Source organism: Zootoca vivipara, chromosome 2, assembly GCF_965207765.1.
Source record: "Zootoca vivipara chromosome 2, rZooViv2.hap1.1, whole genome shotgun sequence".
Taxonomy (NCBI): Eukaryota; Metazoa; Chordata; class Lepidosauria; order Squamata; family Lacertidae; genus Zootoca; species Zootoca vivipara.
Window position 1 is genome coordinate 86830198 of NC_142584.1, and position 20332 is coordinate 86850529.

At 42.9% G+C, this 20332-nt stretch overlaps 1 protein-coding gene and 1 long non-coding RNA gene across 3 annotated transcripts in view; one reads left to right on the forward strand and one right to left on the reverse strand.

Moving 5' to 3' along the window:
• Positions 1 to 8777: 8777 nt before the first annotated feature.
• Positions 8778 to 11787, reverse strand: LOC148686955 (uncharacterized). Its single transcript, XR_015948263.1, has 2 exons — positions 11600 to 11787; positions 8778 to 10406 (listed from the first exon to the last, which is right to left on the reverse strand). It is a non-coding gene; the product is annotated as an uncharacterized LOC148686955 (long non-coding RNA).
• Positions 11788 to 11832: 45 nt separating this feature from the next.
• The window catches only part of SRGAP3 (SLIT-ROBO Rho GTPase activating protein 3), a 179453-nt gene continuing 170953 nt past the window's right edge, over positions 11833 to 20332 (forward strand). For both annotated transcript variants that reach the window (XM_035106570.3, XM_035106571.3), the window contains exon 1: positions 11833 to 12742. In XM_035106570.3, the coding sequence (XP_034962461.1) occupies positions 12676 to 12742 (67 nt within the window). In that variant the 5' untranslated portion in view covers positions 11833 to 12675. The remainder of the gene's footprint in view (positions 12743 to 20332) is intronic.

The window sequence follows — 20332 nt, forward strand, 5'->3', positions numbered from 1 at the left end:
TCATTAAATGCCTTCTTATTTGGAGATTGCTGTGCACTGATTGCAGGGCCTGTGGTTAGATGCTTGAATAACTCGGAAGTGAACAAGGAGGTGGGAGGAGCACTGGACTTGTTCATCTTTTCTCCAAGATGGTTGAAAGTGGAGAAATGGCAAACTAGCCCTCCATGAATATTGATTGTAATGACTGTGCTGTAGAACAGGGTGGATTCACACATGTATATTCATTATAAGGTGGATTGACTGCTAAGTGATGACTTGTGTGCAGCAGTGAGTTGTCTCAGGTAGGAATGGTCAAACCTGTTGTTTTCCTTTTTTTTATTGGTTCCTTATTTTTCCAGTCCTGTTTGCTTCATCACATTTCTGCATCAGTTTTTTTTATTTAAAAAAAGGACTTCAGAAACGTTCGGTATAATTTCAATATGCATTTCACTTTACAGACACGTAGTTTTGCCTTATGCACACATTTTTGCAAACATTTCCCCCCAATATATGTATGCTATTTTCACAAATATATGCATTTTTAAGTATACTGTCCCCTTGTATTGGCATTTTATTGACATCATTTGGCTGGAGACCTGCATTGCAAAATTCGGAAAAGTGTGAATTTTAAAATTTCAAAAATTTCACTTTGCATATTGATTCAAAAAGTTTATATTAGGTATGTTCATGTTAAAATCCTATACCCTTGTAAAATATGGGGTTTTTTGGGGGGGTTATTGGGTTATTTTAATTTTAATTATGTATTTTGTGGTTTTGTATTTTGATTTTGTTCTGTGAACCGCCCTGACACCTCTGGGTATAGGGTGGTATATAAATTCAAATTCAAATTCAAATTCAAATAATAATAATAATAATAATATATGTGAAGCGAATTTCTTCCCCCATCCCTAGTCACAGGAACTTTTATATCACCTCAAACATGGTGTGCTTTTCCACTGAGTCATTTGTGTGTGTTTTTTAAATATTTTTTATTGGTTTTATAGCAAATACAAAAAAAGAAAAAGATACAAAATATTAAAAAAATAAAAATAAAATACAAATAAAAAATACAAATACTCATTCACTTTTGAGCATACATAACATCCAACTTTGGTTTACTTAACAATATATTGCTCAGATATAATTTCTTAACTCTATCGACTTCCTCCTCCCCCCCCTTCCACGGTTCTATTTATAACTAATTTAGCACTCTCTAATACTTAATTCCATTCTTCTTCTATATTACTCATTATAAACAGGGCCGTCTTAAGCCCATCCAGCACCCTGGCACTAGGTCCCTCCAGCGCCCCCCTCCAGAGCCTCTCCAAGGTCCCGGGAGTGCCAAGCGGACCACGGAAGCAGCGGGAGGCCACCTCCGAGGACTCCGTGCTGCGCCTCCTTCTCGTTTCCCCAGTGCTGGGTTCCGCTCAGTCAAGCGTGTTGGGACTCTATCCAACCAATTGCTTTGCAGGACAGAATTCTCCGCCAAATGCATTAATTTGAACTGGCCAACCAGGGGCCCCCTAGTGGGCAGACTGGTGGACTGTGGATCAGATGTTTCCACTCTGGTCCACTAGTGATGCTTGAAATTCAACTGTGCGGTCCACCTTCAGCACAGTCTAACCACTGCATGGGGAGGGGGGCGCTGCAACCAGAACTGCAAATCAGAAAAAAATAAAATCAAGGTTCTTCCGTCCCAGCTTATCGTCTTCCTGAATGGATGGATCAAAGATATCTGTGTCTTCATCATCTGTTTTATGATGGAGTTCTCATGTGTGCTTCAGTCTTCGCATACTTTCCTAGTGCCAAAAGGAGTTGGAGTGCTTCAGGCATGTGTGGTTATCCACACAAGTAACTCAAGTAACGTTTGCATCGTTCTCTAAAGTGTGCATGCTCTGCATATCATGAATATTTACTTTCTGAAGCCATATACAATGCTTGCCAGCCAGAGCTTCAGGAATTCTTCATTTAGGACTTACTTGGAGCTAGCATTACCTCTGCTTCTTGAGCATAATCAAGGCTACTGCCCTGGAAGTAATCTGTATTAGCCTTACTGGACTGACCATGTTGCTATAGCTACCATTGGCTTCCTTATACCTTGAAGCTGCAAAGCATTTATTTTTACAACAAGATGCTTTTCTCTCCTCCCACACTCCTTTATTTGAAAATTGTCTGCTTGGTAAGTGATGCAAAGTGTCCCTTTCACTCCCTCTTCTTTTCCAGATTCAAATACTAATATATTTAGTCAAGACCACTGATTCATAGGGTAACAAGTTTTCCAGATGCTGCTGCTTTATTTTTAGTGATGTCTGCCGAGATTATATAACAGCAATGTTATTGCCTTCATATTGATTTTGCTTTCCTGGCAAAATAGTCACAAATCTTTGAAGAAGTGGATGGTCCTTGGATATTATGCTTCAGATGGGATAGGGGCAGGGGAGACATGTACTGAGTCTGGTGTCCGGACTGCCAAAAGAAATCAAATTCAGGACTAGAGCAGAGCTTGCTTGTTAGCTGGAGAATCTGATCCTGGTGTCCTCACCTCAGCAAATGCCTTTACATTGTTTTTAGCCCAGCCACAGTTTAGGCCCCCAAAGGCAATTAAAACCATAAAACAAATATTTTCCATTCAACTACACAAAATAGCTAGCTTCATATATTACTTCCACAACGAACACTTCCTGCCATATTAGTCTATATGCTGTACTCCGTACATTAGAAGAATATTATCTGAAGAGATAGTTTGAAACACTTCCTAAATAATCTTTTTTGGGGGGTGTTGTGTATTAAAGTAATAGCACAGCCAAGATTGTATTGTATTGCAGAGTTTATTTGAATGCATAAGTTCCAGCGGGAACGTATATCATTTGCTGGTTCAGAGTGCAGGATTTGGATCCACTGCTGGATTGGTTTACGCTGGAGGGAATCCTTGCCATTGGTTCCCGCCAAAATGAATCTTTTCCCTGCTAGTTCTCTGTTACTATATAAGTCCCAGTTTTCCCCATTCCCTGTGTTCTGGCTCTTACTTGTTCTTTGAAGTAAAGAGATGTTGTACCAGATCCTCGCCTCCTGCTTCTTATTTGCACTGAGCTGAAATCACTGAAGACCCACTACACAACAGGGGGGGGGGCAGTCTCTCTGGTTGAAGTCACAGGCTAGCTGTATGGCAGGCATTTGCAAGACAGAAAAAGTAACTTATCTACCATTTGTTTTGTAAATGAGCTTTCTTACTTTTGGAACATTCAGTGTTATTTTGAACTGTTAATATGGTCAGCTGTCTGGATTGGCAGACTGATCCACACCACCTTTTATGGTTGTAAGATCTGGAGGCTCCAGAATGGAGTGTAAAAAGTGCTATAAAGACACACAGAAAGGAAGGTGTCTTCACTGGCCACTTCTGGCCTTAAAAGAGTAGCCAGTCCAATGAGGGAAACAGTTACAGATCTTTCAAGAACAGCACTTAAATATGACCACTGTTTTTATGACTCTTATATCTCTCTTCTGAGGATGATTCTAGTGTCTATGGGGAACACTCCAACCACCACTTTTCCTTATTGCTGTATGCGAAAGTGATTAAGAGAAAGTTTTCAGTCTCAAAAACAAATGCTGACAGTTTTAAACTTCCAGTTCATTTCTGAGCACAACTCAAACTGTTGCTGCTGACCTTTAAAACAGTAAACGGCCTCGACCCAGTATACCTGAAAGAGCATCTCCACCCCCATTGTTCAGCCCGGACACTGAGATCCAGCGCCGAGGACCTTCTGGCGGTTCCCTTGCTGCAAGAAGTGAATTTACAGGGAACCAGGCAGAGGGTCTTCTCGGTAGAGGCGCCTGCCCTGTGGAATGCCCTCCCATCAGATGTCAAAGAGATAAACAGCTATCTAACTTTTAGAAAACATCTGAAGGCAGCCCTGTTTAAGGACGTTTTTGTTTGATATTTTATCGCTATTATTATTATTATTATTATTTATTGATATTTTGTTGGGAGCCACCCAGAGTGGCTGGGGAAACCCAGCTACATGGGGTATAAATAATAAATTACTACTACTACTACTACTACTACTGAACAATTAAGCGAGGGCTAAGTAGCCACAAGGGCTTTATTCACTCAACTGAAGACTGCAGTCCTGTGAATTAAATGTCTTAACTGGGCCAATTGACTGTATGTATGTATGTATGTTGTTATTTGTTTGTTTCTATATTAATCACTTTACCCACACGTCTCAAGGTGATACACAAAAAGCAACACAGAAAATAGCAACAGATAAATTTAAAAATGATACCGAGTAGACCTGCATGACAGAGACCTATTCATACAGCTGGAGAAGCTTGTCTATTCCTGAATTTAAAGCATGGCTGCTGGCGAATGGTGGTTTAAGAATCCCACCTAAAGGGGAAGACATAGGGCAGTACCTGTTCCAGGTACTGTGCTGGGCGATGCTCATTGAGAAGATAGGGAGGTCAACAGTGGGTAGAACCAGAAACAATTACAAGCAGAGCTAACTAATTCTAGTTTTAATAAAAAAATTCCTTCAGTAGCACCTTAAAGACCAACTAAGTTTTTATTTTGGTATGAGCTTTCGTGTGCATGCACACGAAAGCTCATACCAAAATAAAAACTTAGTTGGTCTTTAAGGTGCTACTGAAGGAATTTTTTTATTTTACTTCGATCCAGACCAACACGGCTACCTACCTGTAACTAATTCTAGTTTTGTCGCCATTCTCCTCCCTGCTATGTTGTACAAGGCCAACGCCAAGATTGAGAAGGAGTTTGGCTCCTGGGACACACCGACTGCTAAACTAGCAGGGCCTTTGGTCTGATCTAGTGGGATTCTTTCTATATTCTTACTATCATACTTATTGCCTTTGAATCAAGGTGCTCAGTGCTGTTGTAGAAGGGTGTAAGAAGATACAGTTGGGCTGGGCTACCCATAGAATGACTTAAATCTTATGACAATTCACAGTTATAAGCAATGGAAAACAAAAGCTTTAACTACAGGTAGGTAGCTGTTTAGTCTGTCATCGAAAGAAAATAAAAATAAAATAGAAAAATTCCTTCCAGTAGCACCTTAGAGACCAACTAAGTTTGTCATTGGTATGAGCTTTCATGTGCATGCTAGGGTGATGACTTTTTTACAACCTCATTTCCCTGTATCATAATTTGATGAGCTTTCATTAAAGATCAGATAAAATCTTACTTCCAAAGAGATTTGATAAAAAAAACACCTCACGCACAAAATGATTTAAAAAAATTATTTATCAGTTTTTTGACCATTTTTGAAGTCACTGTAAGCAGATAAGAAATTGAACCCAAGCTTTAGAGTCACATATATACAACATTATATAGGGTCATCAAACACATAAGGAAGCTTTTTTTAGCTGCAGTAACAGTATAGACGCCACTAGAGGATGATGTTTTGCTACCTCTCCTGTAGGTTCTTTTCCCAGCATGGCCGGCAGGGTCTGCTGGCTGAGTTTTGAGGTCCCAAAAAGGAGCTTTTATATTGCGCAGGTGTGACATTTGTATACCCTATGTTGCTAAGAACACTCCCCATTGTGGAATGTGGTGTTGTGTCCAAATTTGATACGAAATATATATAGAATTGTTAATACAATTTTATGAAATGGTAAAATGGCATACAAAAACAGTTTGTGCGTAACCTTTTTTAATATTTCAATGGAATATACCTCATTTTAGTCATTAATAGGCAAAAGTTCATCCATTTGTGCTACATGAAATAATTTTTGAGGAAAAAAATGAAAAAGTCATCACCCTAGCACGCACACTTCTTCACATACCAGGCTTTAATGCTAGTGTTAGGTGTTCCTGAGTACTCAGACACAATTCTCCTGTTACTTGCTTAACTAGCCAGTGTTACAGTGGAAGCCCTAACTAAGCCTTCAGCAAGCCTTGACCTAGAAATGACTTGTCAAGCAGCATAGCTTTGTGTAGGTGGAAAGAACACAAGGAGCTCCCTTATATGGAGACAGAAAAATATCTGTTTAACCCAGCATTGTCTACGTGGAGTGGTAGCTGCTCTCTAAAGTCTTTGAAAAGACATCTGCTCTAGTCCTTGTAGTTGAGATCTGTCAGGGTTCTTGCGACTACTCTTGAGTAACGACCCTCCACATGCTTGTCTTTCAGAAGTTTTTATTAGTGCACATTATTTACAGTGAAGTGAGCTGCTGGTTGCATGTCTTGTCAGTCTGAATCAGAATCCGGCACTGCCCCCTTCCGCGATTTGGACCAACATAAGAGCCTCGGGACAGTGAATCTCCTCCCTCTTCTCCTTCTCCTCAATTCCGGTGTCGGGGGGGGGGGGGAAGGGTCTGGTGGTCTGCCTTATTCCTCTCCTCTCCCTCTCCCTCTCTTCCTGCCTGTGGAGCAGGGGCTCTTGGATGTTGCCAGAGCCTGGGCACTCCCTTTCCATCTCCTGACTTTCCTCATCTGTCCCTTCGCTTTCCTGACTGCTTGGTGATGGGCTGCTTCTGATGAGGAAGCCCTTCCCCCTTACAAGATCCTTTCTCAGAGATTAATTTTTTTCCTTGCAAAGCAGAGCAGGGCAATGCCTGATCCTTGAGGTCTGATCTGATGAAGGAATGGACGAACTAAACTGGTGAAATAACTGACCTTCATCACAGGACCCAACTTCCTTCCTTTCTGCTATTACTATAGTGTTTTGCAATACCACTGTCGTTCTTGATTTCCCTATTATATTGCAGAGGCAAAGATTAAGCAAAAATACTATTGAGAAATTACGGACTTAGAGGAGAGAATCAAGTCCATTGCTGTCAATGGGGCGCATGAGAAGTTGCATCTTGGTATCAGTGCTGAAAAGCTAAGGCATTGCAAAAGCATTTATCTTGGATAGGGTCTCCCACATTTTTAACCTGCCCCACCCTGTGCTAATATATTTATTCTATCTCGAGTGTCTCCCATCTAGTGAAACAATCATGTTGTCAGAGTTTGTCATTACTGTATCTAATTCAGAAAAAGAATTTGTTCAGCTTGTAATGCTTTGTTTTATATATATTTTGTATTGAGCTATTTCAACTCCAAGTTATGTTTCATTTTGGTTACATTCTGCACATACACAGTCAGCATTCATCACATCACTTGCCTAGCCAGTTGATCTGTAGTTATATCTGGCACATTTTATTAAATGGAAACTCCGTGCGATGGCTGTCTCAAATGTACACACTTCATCTTAACCATGGGTGGATCTAGGCACAGGTTTAAAAAGCTATAAATAAGTCAGAAATTAAATCATTACCAAGGGGGGGAAAGCCTATGTAAAAATATAATATAAATTCCTTTTTGCTCTCTGGCACCACCTGGCTTTGCATGTTTATAATGCATTCAAAATGTATTATACAGTAGTGACAAAAGTAGCTGAGTCACACGGCTTATGTTTTCACATTGGATGAAAGTGGTTGGCGGGAAAATGCATCAAGTATTTCTAAAGAGACTGCAGGATACAAATGGATTGTAGCTAATGTCATGTGTATTTGCCTTCAAATGCCATTGATGGGAGTACATTGGAGCCGTGGTGAACGGTAATCTGTACACAGCCTGAGACTCTCTTTGCTGTGAAACTATGTCAAACCCAGCTGTATTGTGGGAGCATGCACAAAGTTATTGAATGCTAAACCCCTTGTTCTCACTGAAACTATCTTTGATTGTTGTGAAACTATACGAATGAACTACAAAGCCAGCTCCTTTGTGGAACTACAAAGTTCCTTAAGGTTTACCGTTCTCAATGAAACTCTTATTTGTTGTTGTGAACTACGTGACCAGACCACTCAACTAAGCAGCCTTTTTGTCTGCTGCATATGTTCACTGTTGTGGTTAGTGCTTTCAGTTGTTTCTTATACACATTTTTTGTTTCCTATCTACATGTTAAACCCTCTTCAAGCCCTGCATATGTTTGTTTTTGTTGGCGGTGTGCTGTGTTTGTGTGGAGCTCTTGTCGATCATTTCATTGGGTGGAGGAGTACAATTTTTAATTATTTAGCAAGTTGCAAAATTTCTTAACAGTGCAGGTTATTGAGAGGAATTAAAGAAAGCAACCCTCAGCAGCCACAGGCAGGGACGATCTGGTGAGAGGGATGACTCCTGCCCCTGGAAAAGAAGCAAAAGGCTTCAGCAGACCATCATCCTCAAATAGATTAGATTTGTATTTTGTTGTAAGCTGAGAAAAGATCTATCTATCTATCTATCTATCTATATCTATCTTCATGGGGTCACGAAGAGTCGGACACGACTAAACGACTACACAACAACAAATATATATATATATATATATATATATATATATATATATATATGCGCACACTGCTCTGGAAGCCTTTTTTTAAGAGTAGGGTAAAAATACTTCAAATAAAAGAGTATCTTATTCCCCCTGGACACTCACCATGAAAGCTCGTAACTGCTGAGTTGAAGTTCACCCAACATTAAGGGTGCTTCCACACTAGGTGTTAAATGTGGCATTGACATGCTTCCTTCACTTGATACAGTGCATCCACACAGCACTGTCTTCCTATCATTGTGAACCTGTATGTTCCCTGTGGTCCTTCCATCTTTTCTCAGGCTGCATAAATACTTCTAAGAGAAACAGAAGGGTTCTGCAGTCGCCACCATAGCTGCCAAGTTTTCCCTTTTCTCGCGAGGAAGCCTATTCAGCATAAGGGAAAATCCCTTAAAAAAAGGGATAACTTGGCAGCTATGGTCGCCACAGGTGTTTTTAAAAGGGTGGGCTTTGGACAGGGGCAGTAATGGGCACACATTCATTACGACGTTTGTGGTGGGTGATGTTTTATTATCCCTTTTTGTTATTTTAATTAACAAATGTAAATCAACTTTTCCTATTAAACATATGAAGACACAGAATACATTACTCCAGAGTAGATTGCAATATGTGATCAGACTCTTTCACCTGTACACATTTGGTTATTACAGTATATTCAGGGTCTATGATTTTCCATGTCTGGCTTAGTTTTTATGAAGCAACATCACTTTCCTGCTCATTGTAATAATGAAATATTCAGCATACATTATAGTGAGGATGGAGGTGGAAGGAGGAAGATGGCATTGTAATTCAAAATGACCACAAATGCAAACAAACACAGTAGCAATTGATAGCTTATAAATGCATGCACGCCTATCTGCCTTCCTGGAATACATTTCACATGTTGGATACCATCCAAAAGAGATAAGTGTGCATACGTTTTCCTTTAAAATCAAATGAGCATTCGTATGTGCTTCACTGTTTGCTTAATATTTTTAAATCTTTAATACGGTAATTATTCAGAATTTCCATTGCACTTTTGAATATAAAGTGTCTTAAAATAAATTATAATAATAATTATTAAAATGATTTCACTTATCCTGACAGCATAAATAAGTGTAAGTCGTAACAGTGCAGAAATAAATTTTCCTGGGGTGGTTGGAAGAACTAAATAGCTGTACATTTAAGGCACATGACTTCTCCCAAAGAATCCTGGGAACTGTGGTTTTTAAAGGGACCTGGGAATTGTAGCTCTTTGAGTGGTAAACTACAATACAGTGGTACCTCAGGTTATGAACGTAATTCGTTCTGGAAGTCTGTTCTTAACCTGAAGCGTTTTTAACCCAAGGCGCGCCTTACCTACTGTACATAGGCCTCCCATGGCCCCAAAAGCAGATTGCGTTCGTATCCCGGGGCAAAGTTCGCAACCCGGGACACCTACTTCCGGGTTTGTGGAGTTCGTAACCTGAAGCGTTCGTAAGCAGCACTGTTCATAACCTGAGGTACCACTGTACCCAGGATCATTTGGAGTGTGAATGCACTTTAAATGTATGGTGTGTACGCAGCATTAGGCTTCGATCATATGTAAAATTACTAGGGAGTAAGCTAAATGAGCATGGGTCTTACTTTTGAGTAAACATGCATCAGCTGGATAGCTCAGTTGGTTAGAGTGTGGTGCAGAGTTAGGCATACATAAGTTCTTTGAAACAAACAGACCATGGCTGCAAAGGAATGGTCCTCATGGCTGCAACCCTAGGCACTTCTTGTTGTTGTTTAGTCATTAGTCGTGTCCGACTCTTCGTGACCCCATGGACCACAGGCACTCCTGTCTTCCACTGCCTCCCGCAGTTTGGTCAGACTCGTGTTGGAAGGTTCGAGAACACTGTCTAACCATCTCGTCCTCTGTCGTCCCCTTCTCCTTTCTTCCCCCCTCAATCTTTCCCAACACCAGGGTCTTTTCCAGGGAGTCTTCTCATTGTATCATTGTGGCAGCACAAGAGTCGCACATAAGATTAATTTCTGAAAACATGTAGTCCCAGTTGAGAGAGGGTTGCCCTTGAACTTGGGTTCAAATGGCACTTCTTCATTGGACTCATTATATGGCCTGCAGTAATTCACTGGGTGCTTCCAGATGACCTGCTTAATGAAGAAGAAGAAGAGTAGTTTGCATTTGATATCCCACTTTATCACTACCCAAAGGAGTCTCAAAGCGGCTAACATTCTCCTTTCCCTTCCTCCCCCACAACACTCTGTGAGGTGAGTGAGGCTGAGAGACTTCAGAGAAGTGTGACTAGCCCAAGGTCACCCAGCAGAGCATTCTTCCTGATTTATTTGAGCGGGACTAGATTACATTGGGTCCAAACAAGTGTTATTACCCCATTTTCCAGTGTGTTTCCCCATCACTTTCTTTATCACCAAAAGCCTGTTGGGGAAGCCGTTTTGCTGTGGAAAACCTCCTAATCCAGTATAATTGCAAAACCTCATTATTTACCAGTATGTGACTGAATCCCACCCCAAAATAGCAATAGTCTGGAAGCGCCCACTGTTTCTTAACTTCAGTTTTCTGTGTGCAATATAGGTATAGCAAGCAAGGCTGCAATCCTATTCACATGGAGGTAAGTATTCACTGGGGCTTACTTTGAGGATTATACTGTAAGACAGAAATTCTGCTTGTGGGCTTCCTGTGGGATCAAATGGGTTTTTGGCGAGATCCAGCAGGACCCTTTTTGCGTTCTTTAGCCTATTTACCAGGGGTGGTAAACTTTTGGTTCACAAGCCAGTTCCATCCAGCGAAGGTACGCCAAAGGCCCAGCAGGCGCCCCCCCCCCCCGCAAAATCAGGCATTTCTTCGACACCCTCTGGCATGTGATGCTATTGGTCAGGAAACACAGGAAGTAAGGAAGTCCCATTAAACTTTGCGGGGCTCACTTCTCAGCAGGCATGCCCACGACTGCACTGTGGATCTGCTGCATTGTCAATAACTTACAGCGTCAATTGTGGGCACCAATTGCCAGAATAGGGAAAAGGGCGGGGAAGGGAGTGATCGAGGGGCTGGACAAAAAATGCCAAGAACCGCCCGCAGCAGTGTGGAAGCTAACGTGCCAAGCGTGCATCCAGAAAAAATGACGACTGCTTGCGATCTCAGCTTCCTACCTGGAACCATCTATAGGGCAAAACAACACAGAATTTGAGTTCCCTCGCCCTAAACTTTGCACGAAGCTAACTTGAAAACTATTACGCTGCTCAGTGCTAATAAACATTCCGTCAATAGTGAGATCAAAGCAAAAAAAATAATGCAGATCTATACTCAATTTCCCCCCGCTCGAATTTACCCGTCCCTCCAGATCTTTTATTTCCGTAAGAGAGGCGGCCAGGCGCTGCTGTTCTCGCAGACCACGGGAGACGGGGATGCTTCCGCAGATCCCCCCCCCATGCACTTTTTTGTTTGTTTTGCTTTGCTCGCGGGGCTGCTGCCGATTTCCCTGCCCCTTGCAGTGAGCTGAAGCGTCCTGCAGGCTACAAAGTGCCAGTTGTTACAAAATGCGGGAGGCGGGGCCTTGCCTGTGCGTGACGTGGAGCGAACTTAATTCAAGCCCGCAGTCAAAAAAAGCAGCTCCGTGCACCGGCGCCGCAGACCGGAGCCAATGCATTCGCAGCAGCCAAACTAACTTCGGGCGACCCACCCCCACCCCTCGCCGCCTGTCACCTTCCCCGTCCGGCATCTGGAGCCTCGAGCCTGCTTGGAAGGGGTGGCGTGTATCTCTGCGTGTCGACCGTAGGCGGGGATGCGATCCCCTTTTGCAACCTGACCTTCCCTTGGATTACAGCCAGAGAGCTTTTCACGCCGCTCCTCCTTGCTATGGGTTTGCCTGCATGTTAAGGAAGGAGGAACCTTTGCGTGTGCTGCTGCTTTTTCTTCTCTGATCTGCCCCTCCCCTCAGCTGCTTCCAGGGCTTGGCTGTATATTTATTTATTGATTGATTGATTGGATCGCCGCCTTCTCTTTCTTTTTTTAATCGTCCTCTCCAACACAGAACGTCTCTTTGAAGGCTACTTGGGTGCAGGTGACACACCCTCCTCCTCCTCCTCTCTCCCCCCCCACCCGCACCCCCGTCGCTTCATTCACTCCTCTTGTTAGTACAAGGGCAATAGCTGTAGATTATTGGATCTGCTAGGTTCTCTGAAGCTGCTGCCGCTTGATCGCCGGTGGCGGAAGGCAAATGCCGGGGAAGGCAGCGAAGAAGAGAAGCTGTGTTGTCTTTGCAGCAAAGTGAAAAACGGAGAAGGCTGCAAAGCTGAGCAGACCAAGCCGAGGGAGAGACTTTCTGCTCCTCCTAAAAGAAAAGATAAGAGGAGGGGAGGGTGGGGAAAAAAAATATCGTTGGGATCTTGGTAGATCTTCCCGAAGATGTCATCTCAAGCAAAGTTCAAGAAAGACAAAGAGATCATAGCAGAATATGAAACTCAAGTAAAAGGTGAGTGGAAGCTGTACCTCTCTCTCTCTCTCTCTCTCTCTCTCTCTCTCTCTCTCTCTCTCTCTCTCTCTCTCTCTCTCTCTCTCTCTCTCTCTCTCTCTCTCTCTCTCTCTCTCTCTCTCTCTCTCTCTCTCTCTCTCTCTCCTTACTTTACCCGGTTCCTTTTCCTCCCCTCCCCCAGCCTCCCTCCCCTCCTCCTTTCTCTCCTGCCGCCCTCCCTTTTTCATTGTTATAAATCTTATTATGCATCGCTAATCTTATTGTGAAAGCCCTTGCGTTGTCCGAGCAAGCCCTGGCTGCCGATGGCTCGCTTTTGTGGACGGCAGAGGTCGTGCGGTTGGGGCCGGGAATCGCGGTGGGGGTAGTAAAAGCTGCATTGCAGTTGTGTGAATGGTGGCTTTTTAACAGGCTCGGTTCAGAGTAAGAGCCTCACTTAAAAAAAAGAAAGAAAGTAAAAAAAAAATCTTCATCACGGCGAGGTCTGGAGCCTTCTCGCGAAATCGCTTGATAAATGGTGCCTTCCTTAGATTAAAGCCCCATTTCGGTGTAGGCGGGGGCACCCATCTGTAAATAACTGATATGTATGTGGCTGGCCAAATTTGCATTTGCATAGATGGAGAATGTAGGCGTGGATTTATATATGTGTGTGTGTGTGTGTGTGTGTGTGTGTGTGTGTGTGTGTGTATATATATATATATATATATATATATATATATATATATATATATCCCCCATATGTACAATGATGCGTCTTGATGTGGTGCCTTTTCCACCACGTCAAATAGCATTTAAGACGAAAGGGTCTGCATTACTTCGTATGCCTGTGTCTTAAGCCCATATTTTATTTATTTTTTAAAAGCTACACAGAGCCCCCCTCCCCTTCGTTGCCTTCGTTAGCTCTTGGGTCACACAACCCAGGGGAATGGGTAGGGCTGAGGACAAGCAATCTCAGCTGATCAGTGCTGGAGGCTCCGCACAGGAAGGGAGGAAGCTTGGGTATCTGTTCTGCTTCCACACTGGTACCTATGGATGACACACCCTTGCATGAAGGTTTGGCTTTAATCTGTTGTTTCTGCCACAGCCTCATCTCTCTCTCCTCTTGTCCATTAAGGAACACCCCTAAGTGCAACATAAAACCCACACACTACATTGCGCTCTTGGTTTTTATCCAGCATTTAGAAAAACAGAACTCTCTCTCTCCCCTCTCACTCATTGATAAAATCAAAGCCCATTAGCAGCATAAACCTGAAACATGGTGCGGACTTCACCCCACACATTGTAGTGTTTACTGTGGGACTGACATGACATGAAGTATCAGTGTTTACGTCTGTTTTGCTAATCCATGGATTACTGATGGGCTGATGCTGAAAGGGCAAGTAGTCTGGCTTTGCATGCACATGTTCATGAATGGTGAGTAGTACCAGGATGGTGCAAAAGATTTGGGGTGGGGGTGGGGTGTTTGATGGCAAAGTTAATGGCGAGCTCTACCATTTGCACCAACCATTGGTGGGACATAATGTCATAAGACAATATATACCTACACTCTTTATCAAGTAGTTCAATTTTGTTTTGTTTTTTGGAAGCCTACATTACATTGAGTGTGTGTGTGTGTAAGGACTTAATAAAGTACTAGAAAATAACTTTCAAGGTGGCGCATGGCTATTACGTTATTTGTTCTCCAACCCATCCTTCAGTAAATGGTGTCCTTTGAACATATTACAGTTTCATACAGTATAGGTAAAGGTAAAGGGACCCCTGACCATTAGGTCCAGTCGTGACCGACTCTGGGGTTGTGGCGCTCACCTTGTGTTATTGGCTGAGGGAGCGCCATACAGCTTCCAGGTCATGTGCCCAGCATGACTAAGCCGCTTCTGGCGAACCAGTGCAGCGCACGGAAACGCCGTTTACCTTCCTGCCGGAGTGGTACCTATTTATCTACTTGCACTTTGACGTGCTTTCGAACTGCTAGGTTGGCAGGAGCTGGGACCGAGCAACGGGAGCTCACCCCGTCGCAGGGATTCGAACCGCCGACCTCCTGATTGGCAAGCCCTAGGCTCAGTGGTTTAACCCACAGTGCCACCCGCGTTCCATTCATACAGTATATGTTCACATAATAAAGCTAAAATATATTTATTTAATCCATAAATAAAACCATGTGGCACATATAGGCATGGAAGTACCAAAGTAATACCAAGAAGACTATCACTGTAAGCACCACAGTCCTTGTAATGAATAGTTTTGGATGTTATCCAACTAAGTCACACATGAAATAGACCCACCCAAATCAAATGACTTAAGCGTATTGATTTCAGTGGCTCTAACAGAGCAGATCCATACTCCGATTAACATTGGGTATCACCCTTTGTGATGGGAAGGTTGGCATTAGACTAGACCATTTTACAGATATTTGAGTCTCTAGGGCTGCAGTTTGATACCCCTTGCCAAAATAGACAGGATGAAATCTGGGAACTCTTGCATGTCGGTGGAAATTTTCCTATTAACTTCAATGGAGGCAAGATCTGACAGATTAAAATGAAAGAGAACATATTATCCCATATAATTGTTCTTGGATATCCTGTAGTAGTTCCTACAGGAAACTTCTTAATCTGCTGCTGTTGCCATAATGTTGTGTTTTAGTCAGCGGTTATTTCATTGTTAGTAGTCGAGTAGCTTGCAGTGTTCTTTCCTCTCTCTCTCTCTCTCTCTCTCTCTCTCTCTCTCTCTCTCTCTCTGTGTGTGTGTGTGTGTGTGTGTGTGTGAGAGAGAGAGAGAGAGAGAGAGAGACAGATTCTAAAAGGGCTACGTAGCTTTAAGACTGAGGATAGCTATGGGGATCTAGCCTTTCCTCTGTAAATACAGTTAGATTTCATATTGAGAAGAAATGCTTTCAGATTTATTTCCTCTTCCCAGAGCACACTTGGAAAGCTTCTGAATAAAAATAATAAAAATGCACACACAAAGCACAATATTAATTGCACCACTGCTGAATTAAAACCTGGGAGCTCTTTTGAGCAGCAGAATTAAGACTGGTTGAGTTACCTTCAAGGTGAGTTCCACCCCATCATCTCCCAGGTGCTTTTAAGCAGGAGAGGGGAACCTTTTCCACCTCATTTCTCTATGCCAGCCATGGGCTGGGGCCAGAGGCAGAAGGAGGCGGGGCAGCAGAGGTGATTATTACCTTTCCACCTCCCAGCCATGCAACAGTCAGACGTGTCTGTACCTCGCCCCCATTTCTCTACTCAGGCAACCAAAGGGCTATCAGAGTTAAAGGGCACATCCTAGCCTGCCAAAGTACTCAAGGCATGAGGGTAGCCAGGATTTATGTTGGGGAGGGGGGTGTCAGGCTTTATGTTTTCTTTTTTGGGGGGAACCTCGGTTGCCGTATTTTTCTGTTTATAAGACGCCCCCATGTATAAGACACCCCCTATTTTTGGGACTCCAAATTAAGAAAACACCCCTCAGCACTACCCAATTTTAAACCTAATTTTTGATTAAAAAACCCCTAGTCTTATACGCAGAAAGATACAGTAGTTATTTTGTATTGTTTTACTTGATTGGGGGGTCACTGTCCCCTCTTGGCTACACAAATGACTTGAGGGCATGGAGACAGCCTAGGGAAGGCTGGGGGCAGGTGGTATGACTTGGGTAGAATCCTGAGCTGAATGGATTCTTGCGTTGCATGGGATTGGATTAGATGATCCTTGTGGTCCCTTCCAACTCTATCATTCTATGAATGGAGAGATCTGGAGGGTCTTGTTTCTCCCCAGGCCCTAAGGTTTCCCATCCCTCCTTTAAATAGATCCATGCTGCTTCTTGGATCATTGTCAGACCTTCTGAAAAGGGGTATTTTTTGGGACTGGTAGTTGATCTTTGGCAGGCACCCCCAAACTTTGGCCCTCCAGGTGTTTTGGGCTACAGTTCCCATCTTCCCTGGCTACTGGTCCTGTTAGCTAGGGATCATGGGAGTTGTAGGCCAAAACATCTGGAGGTCTGAAGTTTGGGGATGCCTGATCTTTGGTCTTGTGTATCTGTTTGTTGTATTCGGCATTTTCGGTCTTCAGTGCTCCGCTTTGAACAGTGATGCAACTGTCACAACACATGCTTCTGTATGCTAATTGTCAGCCGTTTGTGTATAATTTGGGCAATTTTCATATTATCGTGCCCTGGATTTAAATAGTTGCAGTGCATACTAACTCGGGGCTGGTGCTCTGCAGTAAAGCTGGCTCTTGATCTAAATAGCCACTCACAGTTGAAGAAGAGCCAGTTGGCGACCAAAGGGGAGTGCTTACAGTGGTGTTCCCAGGGAACACGAGGCAGGACTTGCTAACTGTGAAGGCAACTTGCTGCTTGAGTCAGGATCACATGATCTACGTGGATGGAGTTTTGCTGGTGGGCCTGATGTGAGGGCTTCAATTCCTGCAGTAAGTTGTCCTAAATCAGAGGTGGCTAACCAGTGGCCCTCCAGAAGTTGTTGGGAATCCCAGCCAGTGGGCTGGGAGGATGGGTGCTGTAGTCCAGCAACATCTAGAGGACCACAGCTGAGCTATACCTGTCCTACATGATACAGTGTTTGCTATCACCCATGGCAAGTTTTGGACAACTCCTGCGCTATATACCAGTGGGTCTGTAATATGGTTCACAGAATGTGGCTTCATCCCTTATCCTTCAACCTTTTATTGCTATGGGCTGCTCCAGAACTCTTTCTGGCGTTCACTCATTTTGATCATCCAAGGCTTCTCTTTCTTATTTCCTCTTCCATATAACAGAATGTATTTCTGCTGTTGGGTCATTGCACTGGGTTTTTTTATTTACTTAGTGTTTCTCTCGTCTTTGGTATCTGAGCTGGCATTCAGATGACAAGAAAGCCCAAGCATTTTGCTAATAGAGCTGTCTTGGCAGAGTATTTAATTCTTGAACTGAACATAAGAAGATGCCTGCAAGATTAGATCAATGATCCAACTGTTTCCAACAGTGGTTTCCAACAGTGGTCAACTAGATGTCTCTGGAAAGTCCACAAGCAAGATGTGAAGGTAGGAGGGGCTGTGGAACAGCTAAAGTACTTTGTGGCAGGTCCCAAAGATTTTACATGCTTTTGGAATGTGAGAAAAGGGGGCTTCTGTATCTTCAGTTGCGGTCTGGAAGGAGAATGTTTCTGACAAGTGTGAGAAAATGCTAGCTAGATGCTGTCACCTGTAGCACTTGGATTCCCTGTTGTGGCTGCTGTTAGTTTGTGAATAACTTTGCTTTATTTTTGTAGTGTAAGTAGAATCTGCCAAGTCCAACTGTTAATCTTAGGGTAATGGGCAGTACAGGTGGTATGCTGTGGGGGGAGGCTTGTGAAAGGGGCTGAATTTCACATGTGCCTTCTACTGTCTTGTGGCCTTTGGTCACAGCAGAATATTTGTGACTAGTGGCTGGAGGTAGGGGGAAGGCAGGTGATAATTTACTTACGGTGTTTACAAGCCACTTTTCAGAGTTAACCCTCCCAAGTTGACTCGCAACGTTTTAAGATAACATTTCACTACAGTATGAAATATTGTAATCCATAAAACTGCCATCTGAAAATATTATGATAACAGCAGAATATTGTTTATATCATTAAATATCAGTTTCAGTGTAAACAAGGGCATTTTTTTTCAAGGCAGCCATTGAATACAGAACATTAAAATGTCAGTTAAAAGCAGTTGGAAGTGGATTTCAAAGACCATTTTAAAATTTGGTAATGTGGGGGCACTGTAAAGCTCCATAAAGAGCATGGATCATGGTGGCCAGGCTGTGAGTCCTGGAATACCTGCTCTGTGCCTTACAGGCCATTTTCCACCTGGCCTGGGAGGGCAGAGCCCTGACTGACTCCAGCTGCAAAAGCTGAGGCTGTTGAACAGAATTTTGGACTGAGGGGGGTTTGTTGGGGGAGGTTGTTGATGCTGTTGCTGTTCATTTTTGTATATTTATTTCGGATTTTAAGATTTGTGCAGAAGTGGTTCCATTTGGTTGTTTGCTTTTTGATGTCTTGCTTTTTGTTTATGTCTACTTTTCTGTGTTTGTAATGTAGTTTTTTATATGTTGTTAGTCCACTTTGAGCATGGCTTTGGAAAGGCAGCGTACAATTAAAATGATTGATTGATTGAATCATTTCAAGGAATAGGCACTCCTTGCCACTGAGGCCACCTGGGTATATAGTGACAAAGTGAAACATTAGGCTGGAACCCCAGGCTGACCTTTCAGGAGTGCAGTCCTCTCTGGAACAGGATGACTACCTAATTCCTGGACATGGTAACCACCATCCACAGCATTTCTATCTTACTGAGATTCATCTTTAGATTATTGGCTCTCAGCCAGCCCGATACTGCTTCCAGACATTCGTCAAGCACCTGCACAGCTTTTATGGATAGTTGCCTTGGACTGAATCCTAGGAAAGGTATGCTAGTATCAAAAAAGTGTCAATTAAATTGTAAATAGCTATGTGGTTCATAGCTTGGGGTAAGTACAGGTTGTTTTACATGTTACAAAATGGTCACATGGAGGGCTTGTGCAGATATTGGTGTATTACCTACATGTCATTATGTCTTATGACCCTGGATGGGTGCATGTGAGCTTACTGCATGCTGTGGTATGAGCTGGGTTTGTACAAGGTAAAGACAAATTCCTGCATGAAGTTGTTCTCTGTGTAGGAATTTATAACATGGAGCAATGGTTCCTTAGCTTCAACATGCTCTCCAGTCATGTACTTTCGGAAAGTAGTGTCTGTTGCACATACATGTGAGGGAACTTCTAAGATGTGACGATGGATGATTTCAGTTCACAGCTGCTGTGACTGTGCGCCCGTCGGATCATTATTTTTGCAATGGGGATTGGCACCCTGTGGCCATTGGCCATCGTTCTAGCCATGTCATGAAGGAGAACTTGCTGCATGAATTGAGGCTATGAGGGTTCAATGGGTTTCTTCAGTCCTGACAGCTACTGATGCAGATCAAGAGCAGGGAATCCATGTAGCATAGTCTGCTGTTTGAATTTGGTCCTTCCCTTGAAGATGTCAGGATGCAAATAGTCTAAACTAGCTCAACTTTGTTAAACTGTACAGGTGGCTCAAGCACAAGGTGCCTTGTTTGCTCACACACCCATTCTTTGTTGTTTTCGGGTGGGTGACATTCAGTTTTGGTTACAGCTATACAGTCATACCTCGGTTTAAGTACGCCTCAGTTTGAGTATTTTCAGTTTAAGTACTCCACGGACCTGTCTGGAACAGATTAATCCACTTTCCATTACTTTCAATGGGAAAGTTCGCTTCAGGTTAAGTACGCTTCAGGTTAAGTACAGACTTCCAGAACCAATTGTGTTTGTAAACCGAGGTACCACTGTACCATACACTTTAATTATTCTAATGGCACTTTTAACAGGCATAAAAATCCTGGAAAGTGTAGTTTGTGTTTGTTTGTTTTTTAAAACAAGTTATTTAAGTTTTTCATGCAAACAAGTCTAACATTAACAATAAATATCTGAAGAAGTGTGCATGCACATGAAAGCTCATACCAATGACAAACTTAGTTGGTCTCTAAGGTGCTGCTGGAAGAATTTTTTATTATTTATTAT